The sequence below is a fragment of the Amblyraja radiata genome, chromosome 17, assembly GCF_010909765.2.
Source record: "Amblyraja radiata isolate CabotCenter1 chromosome 17, sAmbRad1.1.pri, whole genome shotgun sequence".
Taxonomy (NCBI): Eukaryota; Metazoa; Chordata; class Chondrichthyes; order Rajiformes; family Rajidae; genus Amblyraja; species Amblyraja radiata.
In genome coordinates, this window is record NC_045972.1 from 41,613,119 (window position 1) to 41,628,818 (window position 15,700).

The following is a 15,700-nucleotide window of genomic DNA, read 5'->3' on the forward strand; positions in this document are numbered from 1 at the left end:
GGGATATGGGCCAAATGTACTGGTGTAGCTGGGACATGTTGGCTGGATTGGGAATGTTGGGCCGAAGGGCCTGTTTCCACACTGTATGAAACTATGACCTTATAAAATCCCTTCCCTTTGATTTTTCATTTGATTATACGCTCTCTTATCTCCCATGGCTCACCAACCACTTTTTGCCTGATGAAGTCTCAATGACTTTAGTTCAAATGGAAATCTTACATTCATGGGGGCAGAATCCGTATTTTGAATCGGTGTCAAAATCATAAGTGGTGGAACACCAGGGGAATCCATCACTGCGGCCCTCCGTTGTACAGCTGTCGTATTCCTTCCCATTGAACAAGAAAGGAAATTTGCAAAAAGCGCCTTCAGCATTCCCAAATCTTGCTTTAATAACTGTAAAATACAAATGTACAGACTCATAAATTCCAATGCAGCATTTCCAATCTACTTCGATACATTTTTTTAGTTTAGTTTAGAGATACAGCACAGAAACAGGCCCTTCGGCCCACCGAGTCTAGGCCGACCCGCGATCCCTACACACTAACACTATCCTACACATACTTGGGGCAATTTACAATTTTACCAAGCCAATTAGCCTACAAATCTGTATGTCTTTGGAATGTGGGAGGAAACAGGAGCTCCCGGACAAAACCCACAGGTCACGGGGAGAAAGTGAAAACTCCATACAGACAGCACTCGTAGTCAGGATCGAACCTGGGTGTCTGGCGCTGTAAGGCAGCAACTCTACCGCTGCGCCACAGTGCCGTGTTCCGTAAAATGTAATTTTCATATTTTATTCCGGTTAGCTCTGAATAAATGAATGGACTAGTAGACACCAACATCATCCGTGATAATTATAGTTTAAACTTCGAGGATACCTGATAATCATGAGGTAACCAAGACCTCAGAAACACTCAGAAATGAGCAACAGTACTTAAAGTGTCCTGTTACAGTAAATAGTTTTGGTACAAATTGTGTACTCTGCAAACCATTTTGTGAAACAAAATTTCACATTTAATTTTAGCTTAGAGATACAGCTTGGAAACAGGCCCTTCGGCCCAGCGAGTCCGTGCCGACCATCGATCACCTGCTGACGCGAGGTCCGGGTATCTCACTTTTGCATCCACTCCCTGCACACTAAGGGCAATTTCACAGAGGCCAATTAACCTACAAAACCGCATGTACTTGAGACTAAATTAACATCAAGTCAAGAGTCAAGAATCGGGTGTTTCATTGCTGTACGTTTCAAACAGAACATTGAAATGCTTACTTGCAGCAGCTCAACAGATATGCAATCATATTACTCTGTAAACAATATCATAAACAATGTAATAAAAGTTCAGTATATATATAAAAATATAAAACACTGAACTTATTTTATTATACACACACACACACACATATATATATATATATATATATATATATATAAAACAAACAAATAAAAATGGTGCAAAAAAAACAAAGCTCCAAGTCTATGTAGTTCAGAGTTTATTTGGATGTTGCAGTGTTTAATAGCCTGATGGCTATCGGGTATTAATCATGCGTGAACAACCAATTGGCGACTAACTTGAGCAGATGACAGGTGAACAGGTGACTGCGTACCTGGCCCGTCGCCCAGCGTCCAAAACTCATCGTCATCAAAGTGCGAATCTCCCCCAAGTCCCTTTGCCGGGGCAAAGGCGTGTGCCAGCAGCCCGTCCTTGCCGTCGAATGGGTATCCATCGCCATGTTCTGGATGGGGATAACATAACACTGCTAGATTAGATGTGTATGAAGGAAGTGCAGCTGCTGGTTTAAACCGATGTTGCCTAGACACAAAATGCTGGAGAAACTCAGCGGGACAGGCAGCATCTCCGGGGAGAAGGTGAGAAGCCTACTATTTACCGGTAGGCGGCGCGACTCTCGTCAGCAGCGGGCCTCTGCAGTCCGTCTGCGTTTTTATTATTTTATGTCTATATTTTTATGTAGTTTTTGTTATTTTTGTTGGGGTATGTGTGTGGGGGGGTGGGGGGTGGTGTGGGGGGGGAGGGGGTAACTTTTAAATCTCTCCCTGCACGGGAGACCCGACCTTTTCTTTGTCGGGTCTCCGTTGTCGTTGGGGCTGCAACGAGGAGCGGCCTCCAACAGGAAGACCGGGGGCTGTGGTGCCGACTACTCACCTCACCGTCGCGGAGCTGGCCGAGTCCAGAGCGGGTGGAGCTGTGGTGGATGCTGCTGCGACCTGACCCCCGGAGATTCGGTGGCTGCAACTGCGGGTTTGGCGGGCGGCGGCACCGGGAGCCCGCGGGTCCCTGGAGGGAGTCCGCTTTTCGGGGCTTCCGCAGTGGCGACTTATCCCGCCCGAGTTGTGGGGTTGAAGAGCTCCTGGAGCGGGGCCTTACAGCACCGCCCCGCGCGGCTTGGAATGGCGGCGGGTCTCTGCGAGCGCACGCCGGGGGCTCTAACACCAAGACCCGGTGTGCGACCTTGCATCACCCGACGTGGCTTTAATGGCTGCGGGACAATTCGCCATCGCCCGCCGGGGGCTTTGACTTTGACTCTGACATCGGGGGGGAAAGTGCAGTGGAGAGAGAAGTTTTTTTGGCCTTCCATCACAGCAATGTGATGGATGTTTATGTAAATTATGTTGTGTCTTGGGTCTATTTGTTTGTAATGTATGGCTGCAGAAACGGCATTTCGTTTGGACCTCAAGTGGTCCAAATGACAATAAATTGAATTGTATTGTATTGATGTTTCGGGTCGATACCTTTCTTCACAATGAGCCCACATCGATCAGGTTTCATTTTTAAAATCATTATTCATTGCTTAGCCATGTCATATAGCGCGGAAACAGGCCCTTCGGCCCAACTTGCCCACACCGACCAACATGTCTAGTCTAGTCCCACCATCTACTCTAGTCCCACCTGCCTGCGTTTGGCCCACATCCCCCTAAACCTGTCCTATTCATATACCCGTTTCATTCTTTCTTAAACTTTGAGATAGCCCTGCCTCAACTACTTCCTTTGGCAGCTTGTTCAATTCAACCACCACCGTTTGTGTAAAAAAGTTACCCCTCAGATTCCTATTAAATCTTTTCCCCCTTCACCTTAAACCTATGTCCTCTGGTTCTCGATTCACCTACTCTGCGCGTCTACCCGATCCATTCCTCTCATGATTTTGTACATCTCTTTAAGATCAGCCTTCATCCTCCTGCCAACCAAGGAATAGAGTTTCAGCCTGCTCAACCTTTCCCTACAGCTCAGACCCTCGAGTCCTGGCAACAGCCCTGTATATCTTCACTCTACCCTTCCCAACATCTTTCCTATAACATGGAACACAATACTCTAAATGCGGCCTCACCAACGTCTTCTTTCACTGCAACATGACCTCCCAACTTCTATACTCATATTTAGAAGCAAAGACCCCGAAACATTACCTATCAAGAGTCTCGACCCGAAACGTCACCTATCCATGTTCTCCAGAGATGCTGCCTGACCTGCTGAGTTACTCCAGCAATTTGTGGCCTATTGCTTAACTATGTTGCTTAGTTTAGTTTAGACAAACAGCATGGAAACAAGCCCTTTGGCCCACTGAGTCCACACCACCCATCATATAACCATGACAATTACAGCACGGAAACAGGCCATCTTGGCCCTTCAAGTCCGTGCCGAACACTTATTCTCCCCTAGTCCCATCTACCTGCACTCAGACTATAACCCTCCATTCCTTTCCCGTCCATATACCTATCCAATTTATTTTTAAACGATAAAATCGAACCTGCCTCCACCACTTCCACTGGAAGCTCATTCCACACAGCTACCACTCTCTGAGTAAAGAAGTTCCCCCTCATGTTACCCCTAAACTTCTGTCCCTTAATTCTCAAGTCATGTCCTCTTGTTTGAATCTTCCCTACTCTCAATGGGAAAAGCTGGTCCACATCAACTCTGTCTATCCCTCTCATCATTTTAAAGACCTCTATCAAGTCCCCCCTTAACCTCCTGCGCTCCATAGAATAAAGACCTAACTTGTTCAACCTTTCTCTGTAACTTAGTTGCTGAAACCCAGGCAACATTCTAGTAAATCTCCTCTGTACTCTCTCTATTTTGTTGACATCCTTCCTATAATTAGGCAACCAAAATTGTACCCCATACTCCAGAATTGGCCTCAGCAATGCCGTGTACAATTTTAACATTACATCCCAACTTCTATACTCAATGCTCTGATTTATAAAGGCCAGCACACCAAAAGCTTTCTTTACCACCCTATCTACATGAGATTCCACCTTCAGGGAACCGTGCACAGTTATTCCCAGATCCCTCTGTTCACCTGCATTCCTCAATCACCCGTTCACACTATCTCCACGCTATCCCACTTTCACATCCACTCTCGACACAGTCAGGGCAATTTAGAGACGCTCCAATGAACCTACAAACCCACACGTCTGTGGGATGTACAGGGAACCGGAGCAGCCGGAGGAAACCCACGCGGTCACGGGCAGAATGTGCAAACTCCACGTAGTCAGCACTGCCTGCATCACCCTCCACTAATTTGAACTGGAGTTACTTGCACCTGATGCGTTTAAACAGCACCGCCCTAATCGTGTAAAGTCCTTTTGCTGAATGGATAGTACGCAACGGAAAAGCTTTTCACTGTCACACATGACAATAATAAACTAAACTAAACTAACATCTCCCCTTTAGACATTGGATGTGGCCTTCCAATCCCCCTGTGTTGCATTAACAATGTTTATCTGGATTCATCGCCCATCTTTCATGTGCTGTTTACGTTCCAATGGAAGCAACGTTACCCCAGCGCCCAAAGTTGATCATGATATCGGCATCGCCATCTTGGATCCTGGAAAATTTCAGCGGAGTGAAGTTGCTCCACACCTGAAAAGCCCGGACAAAGGCGTCATCGACCGTCTCTTGGTCCAGGTCGTGTGTGTAGCCCAAAATCCTGGGAGCAGACAAAAGAAGTTCAGCTGAGAATGCAGAGACAAGCAACTGCAGACGCTGGTTTACACAAAGGGACACAAAGTGCTGGAGTAACTCAGCGGGTCAGGCAGCATCTCTGGAGAACATGGATAGAACATGGGTAGAACAAGGGGGGTAATAACGGCAGGGGTAGAGGAAATAGAGCAGGGTATCAGTGGGGAAGCGGAAAGTCAAAATGTGACAGGAGACAGAATGTGTGAAGATAAAGCTCTAGATGTAAAAGGGGCAAAAATGGAAAGGAAGGGTAGTAAAAATCATCTGAAAGTGCTTTATCTAAACGCACGGAGTATTCGTAATAAGATAAATGAATTAACGGTGCAATTAAGTATATATAGTTATGATATCGTGGCCATTACGGAGACATGGCTGCAAGGGGATCAGGACTGGGAGTTAAATATAGAGGGGTACTCGACAATTAGGAAAGATAGACAGGAAAGAAAGGGAGGAGGGGTGGCCCTTTTAATAAGGGAGGGAATAACGGCAATAGAGAGGAAGGATATTGCGTTGAAGGATCAGGATAGTGAAACAGCTTGGGTACAGATAGAGAATAATAAGGGGAAAAAAACACTAGTGGGTGTAATTTATAGACCTCCAAATAGCTGTGACGCTGTTAGTCAGAACATAAATCTGCAAATAGTTGACGCATGTAAAAAGGGAACTGCTGTAATCATGGGGGACTTCAATTTTCATATTAATTGGGCAAACCAAACTGGGCAGGGTAGACTAGAGGAAGAGTTTATAGAATGTATTAGAGACGGGTTCCTAGAACAGTATGTCACAGAACCGACAAGGGGGGAGGCAATCTTGGATCTGGTTCTGTGTAATGAAGCAGGATTAATTAAAAATGTCATAGTTAGGGACTCGTTGGGAACAAGTGACCACAATATGGTCGAATTCCATATTCAAATAGAAGGGGAGCAGGTTGAAACTCAGGCTAGGGTGCTTAGTCTAAATAAGGGGGATTATGAAGGTATGAGGACTGAGCTGATCAAAGTTGACTGGGATAGCAGACTCAAGAATAAGACGGTACATGAGCAGTGGTGTACGTTTAAGGGTATACTGTATAACCTTCAAGAAAAATTTATTCCTATGAAGAAAAAAAGGGGTAAGGGTAAGAACAGTCAGCCATGGCTCAGTAAAACTATAAAGGATAGTATTCGGCTGAAGGCAAGGGCATATAAGGTAGCCAGAGATAGTGGGAGGGTAGAGGATTGGGAAGCATTTAAAGGTCAGCAAAAAATAACTAAGAGATTAATTAAGACGGGGAAAATAGACTATGAAAGGAATTTAGCGAACAACATAAAAACTAATAGTAAGAGTTTTTATAGCTATATAAAAAGAAAAAGGGTGGCTAAGGTGAACGTTGGTCCATTGGAGGGTGAGACTGGAGAGTTGTTGGTGGGGAACATGGAAATGGCAAAGGCATTAAACGAGTATTTTGTATCAGTCTTCACCATAGAAGACACAAAAAATATTCCAACGCTGGATAAACAGGGGGCGGTAGGAATGGAGGAGCTAAATACTATTAAGATCACCAAGGAGGTGGTATTAGGGAAATTAATGAGACTGAAGGAGGATAAATCCCCTGGGCCTGATGGATTACATCCAAGGGTCTTGAGGGAGATAGCGGTGGGGATTGTGGATGCATTGGTGATAATTTTCCAAAACTCCCTGGAGGCAGGAACGGTCCCAGTGGATTGGAAAATGGCCAATGTAACACCTATATTTAAAAAAGGAAGTAAACAGAAGGCGGGTAACTATAGACCGGTTAGTCTAACATCGGTGGTGGGTAAAATGTTAGAGACAATTATTAAAGAAACACTAACGGGGCACTTGGATAAACATGACTTCATCGGACAGAACCAGCATGGTTTTGTGAAGGGGAAGTCCTGTTTAACGAATCTGCTCGAATTCTTTGAGGAAGTAACAACCCGGGTGGATAAAGGGGAACCGGTGGATGTGGTATACTTGGACTTCCAAAAGGCTTTTGACAAGGTGCCACATAAGAGACTATTGCTAAAAATAAAAAATTATGGGATTGGGGGTAATATATTAGCATGGGTAGAGGATTGGCTAACAAATAGGAAGCAGAGAGTGGGGATAAATGGTTCATACTCGGGATGGCAACCGGTAACTAGCGGGGTTCCGCAAGGGTCGGTGCTGGGACCCCAGTTGTTCACAATTTATATAAATGATTTGGAGGAGGGAACCAAGTGTAATATATCAAAATTTGCGGACGATACAAAAATGGGAGGAAAAGTAGGGGATGAGGAGGATAGGAAGAGTCTGCAAAAGGATATAGATAAGCTAGGTGAGTGGGCAACAACTTGGCAGATGAAATTTAATACTAATAAATGTGAAGTCATTCACTTTGGGAAAAAAAATGATAGGGCAAGTTATTTTCTAAATGAGGAGGAGCTGCGTTGTAATGCAACGCAAAGGGATCTAGGGGTATTAGTACATGAATCACTAAAAGTTAGTATGCAGGTGCAGCAAGCAATCAGGAAGGCCAATGGAGTTTTGGCCTTTATTGCTAGGGGGATTGAGTATAAAAACACGGAGGTCTTGCTGCAGCTGTACACAGTATTAGTGAGACCACATTTGGAATACTGTGTACAGTTCTGGGGTCCATACTTAAGAAAGGATGTACTAGCCCTGGAGGCAGTGCAGCGAAGGTTTACAAGATTAATTCCTGCAATGAGGGGATTGACATATGAGGAAAGGTTAAGTAGGCTGGAACTCTACTCTTTGGAGTTTAGAAGAATGAGAGGCGATCTCATTGAAACATATAAGATCGTGAGGGGCCTTGATCGGGTGGATGCACCGAGGATGTTCCCAATGATCGGGGAAACTAGAACTAGGGGACATAGTTGCAGAATAAGGGGGGGCTCTTTTAAAACTGAGATGAGGAAGAACTTCTTCACCCAGAGGGTGGTTAATTTATGGAATTCACTGCCCCAGGGAGCAGTGGAAGCAGAAACTTTAAATATATTTAAGACTAAAATAGATGGTTTTTTAGCTGCCAAGGGGATAAGGGGCTACGGGGAGAGGGCAGGGATATGGACCTAGGTATGGTTAGTATAGTAAGACCTGAGTGATCTCCTGGACAAGTGTCGATCGCCTGGATTGGGGTCGGAGAGGAATTTCCCGGATTTTTTTCCCGAATTGGACCTGGGTTTTTATCCGGTTTTTTGCCTCCCCCAGGAGATCACGAGGTTCTTGGGGTGGAGAGGGGTGATAGCGGTATAAAGGGGAGGGTAGTGTCTTGTGTTCTGTGTCTTGTGTCTACTGTTTGTGGGTAAGTGTGTCTGTTTAGTGTTCAGCCATGAGCGAATGGCGGTGCGGGCTCGACGGACCTGGTGGTCTACTCTCGCACCTACTTTCTATGTTTCTATGTTTCTATGTTTTTTCTCCGGGTGCTCTGATTTCCTCCCACATTCTAAAGACGTGCAGGTTTGGCGGTTGACACAAAAAGCGGGAGTAACTCACAGGTCAGACAGCATCTCTGGTCAAAGGGAATAGGTGACATTTTGGGTCGAGACCCAAAGAAGGGGTCTTCTTACAATGCAGGGCAATAATAAAGGAAATATTGGAGACAAGAAGAAAAGCAGACACTCAGCAGTTCAGGCAGCATCTGCGGAGGGAAAAGATAGACAACATTTTAGATTGGGAACGGTCCCGACCCGAAATGTCATTTATCCATTCCCTCCACAGACAATGGAAACCTTTCTTCTCAGCCTGAGATAATCACATTGTTATAGCAATACATTGATATATGAAATAATTTATTTCTTAATAACGATTTATCAATAATTTGACACAATTATTGATACCAAATTGTAAATAGAAACATAGAAACATAGAAAATAGGTGCAGGAGTAGGCCATTCGGCCCTTCGAGCCTGCACCGCCATTCGATATGATCATGGCTGATCATCCAACTCAGTATCCCATCCCTGCCTTCTCTCCATACTCCCTGATCTCCAAATCTGAGGAAGGACATTATTGCCATAGAGGGAGTGCAGAGAAGGTTCACCAGACTGATTCCTGGGATGTCAGGACTCTTATGAAGAAAGACTGGATAGACTTGGTTTATACTCTCTAGAATTTAGGAGATTGAGAGGGGATCTTATAGAAACTTACAAAATTCTTAAGGGGTTGGACAGGCTAGATGCAGGAAGATTGCTCCCGATGTTGGGGAAGTCCAGGACAAGGGGTCACAGCTTGAGGATAAGGGGGAAGTCCTTTAGAACCGAGATGAGAAGAACATTTTTCACACAGAGAGTGGTGAATCTCTGGAACTCCCTGCCACAGAGGGTAGTCGAGGCCAGTTCATTGGCTATATTTAAGAGGGAGTTAGATGTGGCCCTTGTGGCTAAGGGGATCAGAGGGTATGGAGAGAAGGCAGGTACGGGATACTGAGTTGGAGGATCAGCCATGATCATATTGAATGGCGGTGCAGGCTCGAAGGGCCGAATGGCCTACTCCTGCACCTAATTTCTATGTTTCTATGTCTATGTTTCTATCCCTTTAGCCACAAGGGCCACATCTAACTCCCTCTTAAATATAGCCAATGAACTGGCCTCAACTACCTTCTGTGGCAGAGAATTCCACAGATTCACCACTCTCGGTGTGAAAAATAATTTTCTCATCTCGGTCTTAAAAGACTTCCCCCTTATCCTTAAACTGTGACCCCTAGTTCTGGAAATGTAATCACATTCACAGGTGAGTAGGCCATGCATACTTTTTAGTTAAAATGCAATTTTATGTTTTATCTCAGTAACAAAGACATTAACATAGAATCTAGAAATATTATGCATCAATTGTTCTTTGCAGAAGATGTTTGGTTTCCTCGCATCCTTGTATCTCTGCCGTTAGTACATCTCCCCCAGCTAACAATGGGCCATTCTGGGCACCACCCTTCATGAGGTCATCTGATACCGGCTCTGCTTTGATCTGTCCTTCTCCACCTTTCAGTCTGTAGACAGGTTCCAACATGAAATGTCACCTATTCCTTTTCTCTACAGATGCTGCCTGACCCGCTGAGTTACTCCAGCACTTTGTGTCCTTTAATCAAAATCAAAAACTTGTTTCTGTTACAACAAGAAACAGCAGATGCTGGTTTACACCAAAGATAGGCAAAGATGCTGGAGTAACTCAGCAGGTCAGGCAGCAGCATCCCTGGAGACATCACCGATCCATGCTCTCCAGGGATGCTGACTGACCCGCTGAGTTACTCCAGCATTTTGTGTCTAACTTATTTTGTTCATTAGGCCAGTTCATTGGCTAAATTAAGAGGGAGTTAGATGTGGCCCTTGTGGCTAAAGGGATCAGGGAGTATGGAGAGAAGGCAGGTACAGGATACTGAGTTGGATGATCAGCCATGATCATATTGAATGGCGGTGCAGGCTCGAAGGGTTGAATGGCCTACTCCTGCACCTATTTTCTATGTTTCTATGTTTTCTTTCCATTTTGAGAACATGCAGATAGCGCATTAAACTCCAAGCAATTAAAAGCATTTTACAAACCGGCATTGTTCAGCTATTACAATATGTGTAAATTGACACCTGCCTGTAAGTTATTTTATTGTTTTCCCATTTTGGCTTCTGTGGGAAGAAGTTGTAATTGGCTAAATCAGGAACTCCACAACGTGGCTTTTTCATCATATTGACTGTGTCAGAATCCAGCTTTCCAGTTTGGCGCAATCCAAAGAATTTCTGCATTTTCTTCAGTGTGTCTGACAGCACCACAAGGTCACACCTCTCCTTTGGACAGCCATAGAACTTGTTCAAGTATATCTGAAGCAAAAAGTAAATCAGTATGTTAGTGCATGTTTATTTTAGTTTAGTTCAGAGATACAGCGTGGAAACAGGCCCTTCGGCCCACCAAGTCCGTGCCGACCAGCGATCCCCGCACATTAACGCTGCCCTACACACACTTGGGACAGTTTACAATTACACCAAGCCAATTAACCTACAAACCTGTACGTCTTTGGAGTGTGAGAGGCAACCGAAGATCTCGGAGAAAACCCACGGAGTTTGTGAGGAGAGCGTACAACTTTGTATAGACAAGCACCCGTAGTCGGGATCGAACCTGGGTGCCTGGCGCTGTAAGGCAGCAACTCCACCGCTGCGCCACTGGGCCGCCCGTGTATGATGAATGGCCTTTTGGCCCTGGACCAAGTTCCCCCCTCAGTTTAGAATATTGAGGGGGGATCTTATAGAAACTTACAAAATTCTTAGGGGGTTGGACAGGCTAGATGCAGGAAGATTGTTCCCGATGTTGGGGAAGTCCAGGACAAGGGGTCACAGTTTAAGGATAAGGGGGAAATCCTTTCGGACCGAGATGAGAAAAACATTTTTCACACAGAGAGTGGTGAGTTGCTGGAACTCTCTGCCACAGAAGGTAGTTGAGGCCAGTTCATTGGCTATATTTAAGAGGGAGTTAGATGTGGCCCTTGTGGCCAAAGGGATCAGAGGGTATGGAGAGAAGGCAGGTACAGGATACTGAGTTGGATGATCAGCCATGATCATATTGAATGGCGGTGCATGCTTAAAGGGCCGAATGGCCTACTCCTGCACCTATTTTCTATGTTTCTAAGAGGGACCGGGGGTCTTACCTTCCGCTCCCTTAAGGTCGACTGAGGGAGGTGCCCTGGGGTCACGAAGGCTGAAGATGGCCGTGCGTGGAGAGGGACGATGGTTCGCGGGATGAGTGGATGATGGTTACGGCTGGGACAGGCCTTTGTTGCCAACTGCAACTGTGAAATGGTGCCAAAACCTGGCGACTCCTGCATATAGACTCAGTGGGCTGTTTTTATGTTTTATGAAGTTATGGAGTGCTACAGAGTAGAAACAGGCCCTTCGACCCAACTTGCCCACATCGGCCAGCATATCCCATCTACCACCAGCCTGCGTTTGGCCCATATCTCTCTAAACCTATCCTATCCATGTAACTGTCTAAATGTTCCTTCGACGTAGTTATTGTACTGATGTATGGCAAGAATTTTCTGATCTGTATGCAAAAAAAAAAGAATTTCACTGTACCTTGGTACGTGTGGTAAAGGAACCATTGAATTACTATGTTACATACAATGTTATGATCAGCCATAATCACATTGAATGGCGGGGCTGGCTCGACGGGCCGAATGGCCTACTCCTGCACCTATTGTCTGTAGTCTATTGTCAATCTTTTGCAATGTCTGGGGTGTTAGGAGCTCTGGGGAGAAGGCAGGAGAATGTGGTTGAGAGGGAAAGATAGATCAGCCATGATTGAATGTTCAGTTCAGGTTAGTTTATTGTCAGGTGTACCAAGGTACAGCGAGAATCTTTTGTTGCGTGCTATCCAGTCAGCGGAAAGACAATACATGATTATAATCGAGCCATTTGCAGTGTATGGATACATGATAAGGGAATAACGTTTAGTGCAAGGTAAAGCCAGCAACGTCCAATCAAGGATAGTCCGAGGGTCACCACCGAGGTAGATAGTAGTTCAGCACTGCTCTCTGATTGGCGGAGTAGACTTGATGGACCAAATGGCCTCATTCTGCTCCTATAACTTATGAACGTTTGCAAGAAACTAAACTATTCCAAAGTTTAGCATGAATCACTTAAACTGGAAGTACAGTGGGTGGCTAGAATTGAGATTGGGATGAAAGGAAGAACTTTTATAATTCAGAATGATTTGTAATTATTTTGTTTTAATCTCTACAGGTATATTTGGCATTTGGAGGTTTAAAAACTTATTTTCTTTGGCGAATAATCTGCAAAAATAATAAACTTGCTGCACACCCAATCGTTTTGCATCAAATGCCATACTCACCATTAAAAACATTGCTTGAGTATTATGAACTCATGAACTCGAATGACGCCAGTTTATTTGAAGAGATAAATAAACCTTCAAAATATGTCGACCATCTACAGTGTTAATTCTATTTTCATTGATATTTTGAAATGTATGCAATGATTATTGAATATATGTTACGTTTCAACGAATATTTTTGATCTGTAACTTAATACGGGAGAAAATCTACTGTTAAATATCTTATGCATAAACAATGCAAGTTCTGACAATTTTTCATCTGATTGTCAAAAACTCCCAGATGCTCTTAACACCATATCACAGTTTCAGTTAAGATTCAAGGTTCAATGATTCAGGATTCAAGAGAGTTTATTGTCATGTGTCCCAAATAGGACAATGCCATTCTTGCTTTGCTTCAGCACAACAGAATATGTGAACCAGAATCAAACCAAGAGCAAAGCAGGATTCTTTTTTTTTTAACCCTGCTTTTTTTTTTGGCAGCTATTGTTAGTCACAGAAAACATCAGCCCAGTAAACATTAAACGCCATTTGCAGAGCAGCGGCGATAAAGAAAAGTTAGCAAACTCCGTCCAAACTTACTGTGGCCAGCTCCTTGTCTGTTTTCGTGCTGTTATCACCTGGAAAACTGACAATGCCAGTGGGTGCTGCTGCCGTCTGACGGACCGCGACGATGCAGAATAAAGTTACTTCTAAGACCAAACGGTGAAAGTTGCCCGTTGCTTTGACAGTCATTTTCTTCCAGAGTGAAGACAAATACTTAAAGTAGAGAGTGAAAGGCAAACACAGCTGTGATATCCTTGAGTTGAGAACTTTTTAAACTAACAATTGCTATCACGAGGAACAAACTGCAGGACAACAGACAAGGCGTGTCTCTCCTCGCTCCTCTCCACTCCAATCCTTTGTACTTCCAGATATCTCAGACGCCTTCAAGCTGCTGGGCAGAAAGGACTGGCGGAAGTTGGGGGAAAAAAAACTCCCCACCGAAGGAAATACTCGCTGGCATCTGGGGAACTGCTTTGACCAGCAGCAATTGTAACACTTGGAAACTCGGGAGTTGCACACATCTGCCGCTTGAGACCATTTCTACTTAATGCATTCAAGGTCTTCAAAACAACAATCCCTCCCCTCCCCCTTTGGATGTCCATAAACGGTGCGGGTAAAAGTCGCAAAACTATTTCACAGTTACAGAACAGCACCTCATATTTATCTTGGGCTGCAGTGTGAATATTAATTTACAGTGTCTAACTTCAAGTAACCCTTGCTTTCTCGCTTTCTCTCTCTCTCCCTCTCTCTCTCTCCCCCCCCCCCCCCATCCTAGTTCTCCGACTAGACTGATTATCTCCCCCCCCTTATTAAATTTTATCTCTGTATGCTTCGTTGTCAGCTTCTCCTAACTAACAATGATCTATTCTACATTCTCCTTGATCCTCATCTCCTTTGGTCTCGTTTTCACACCTTACCCTTCCTTATCTCCTTCAGTCTGAGAGTCAGGGGAGAAGAAGGGTCTCAACCCGAAATGTCACCCTCTTCCCCCCCCCTCCAGAGATGCTGCCTGTCCCGCTGAGTTACTCCAGCATTTTTGTGTTTGTCTTTGGTGTAAACCAGCATCTGCAGTTCTTTCCTTCACAAATCTGTTAACATGGTTTAATTTTATATTAAAGCCCAATGTTCTACTTGTTCGCCAATTTCCTAAAAAAACATTACATTTTCATCTTATCAACATCGCTGACAGGCATCACCTTAACTTATTTACAAAGAAAACAAAGAATGGGAAGACTTTACGACCAGGAATGCAAAAAAACAGTCAATTTTAACAGTGGAAAATAAATAACAAATTGAAGTCATATGTGGATAATATTAGGTTTCAGTTGGTTGAAACGCAAACCAGTCGAAGTCTGTTACAAATTATTTTAAAATGATCTGAGGTTTATATTGGAGACTTTTTTCTGAAGGAAATGTTAAATGCATTTAAGGCTTCCAAGTGTAGACTGGGAGTGTGTGTGTGTTTGTGGGAGTGCACAGTAAACCTGTTGGCTGGCTGGTTGGCTGTAAGAGTCAGGAATGCTGGGGAAGGCAGGTCGTCTGCCAGCTTGTTGCAAATCGGTAGAGGTGGAGGTGAAACCTCAGTCACCATCGGCCACCCGGCCCTAAGCAGTGACTGGCTCTACGGTTGCCGCTTAAATCTGTGCTCATTGTCGTGCCTGCCGTTTTCCTTTAAAGCCACTGTCCCACTGTACGAGGTAATTCAAGAGTTTTCCCGAGTTTTCCCCTGATTCGAACTCGGAGAATGTCAGTAGCGGATCTGTAGGAGTCCGTGGATGTCTCGTAGCGGCTCGTACGAGTAAAAAGCAACCATTTTTTTCATCACGAGTATTTATTTTTACTCGTGGACATTTTTTGCAGGGATGAAAAAGCGTCACGAGTTTACCGGATGTCCCGAGTACCTACCGTTAGCGTTACGAGCCGCTACGAGACATCCACGAACTCCTACGGACCCGCTACGGATATTCTCTGAGTTTGAATCGGGAAAACTCGGGAGAACTCTTGAATTACCTCGTACAGTGGGACAGGGTGAGGCTTTCCACGTTTGTTTTTAACTTGACGTGGACATTCACTGGACAAGGGAGCACTGGGATAAATTAACTCTTCCCTGTTCTTGCGAATGAGCTGCGGGTTTAGCCAAGGAAGAGAAAGGGTTATGTACTCCTGGGATACAGTTCCTTCCAAGCCGCCTTGGTTTTCAATGGAGCTCAATTTCTGTGAGGGTTAAGCAGGGAAAAAAAAGACTTGCACAGATGCACCATTTGGCAAACGTGCAACTTTACAAGACACAAAGGGTTGTGTCAGCAATGCAAAAAGCACAGGAGAATTAGTACGGGGGAGTCACGGGCAGAAAGGAGCAGT

At 44.6% G+C, this 15,700-nt stretch overlaps 1 protein-coding gene across 1 annotated transcript in view; it reads right to left on the minus strand.

Annotated features, from left to right (window-relative positions):
- Positions 1 to 13,844, minus strand: part of mmp2 (matrix metallopeptidase 2) — a 33,042-nt gene extending 19,198 nt beyond the window's left edge. Inside the window, exons 1-5 of the mRNA XM_033036315.1 lie at positions 13,376 to 13,844; positions 10,547 to 10,773; positions 4,790 to 4,938; positions 1,606 to 1,734; positions 220 to 393 (exon numbers count right to left, since the gene is read on the minus strand). Of these exons, the coding sequence (XP_032892206.1) occupies positions 220 to 393; positions 1,606 to 1,734; positions 4,790 to 4,938; positions 10,547 to 10,773; positions 13,376 to 13,528 (832 nt within the window). The 5' untranslated portion in view covers positions 13,529 to 13,844. The remainder of the gene's footprint in view (positions 1 to 219; positions 394 to 1,605; positions 1,735 to 4,789; positions 4,939 to 10,546; positions 10,774 to 13,375) is intronic.
- Between the last annotated feature and the right edge of the window lie 1,856 nt (positions 13,845 to 15,700).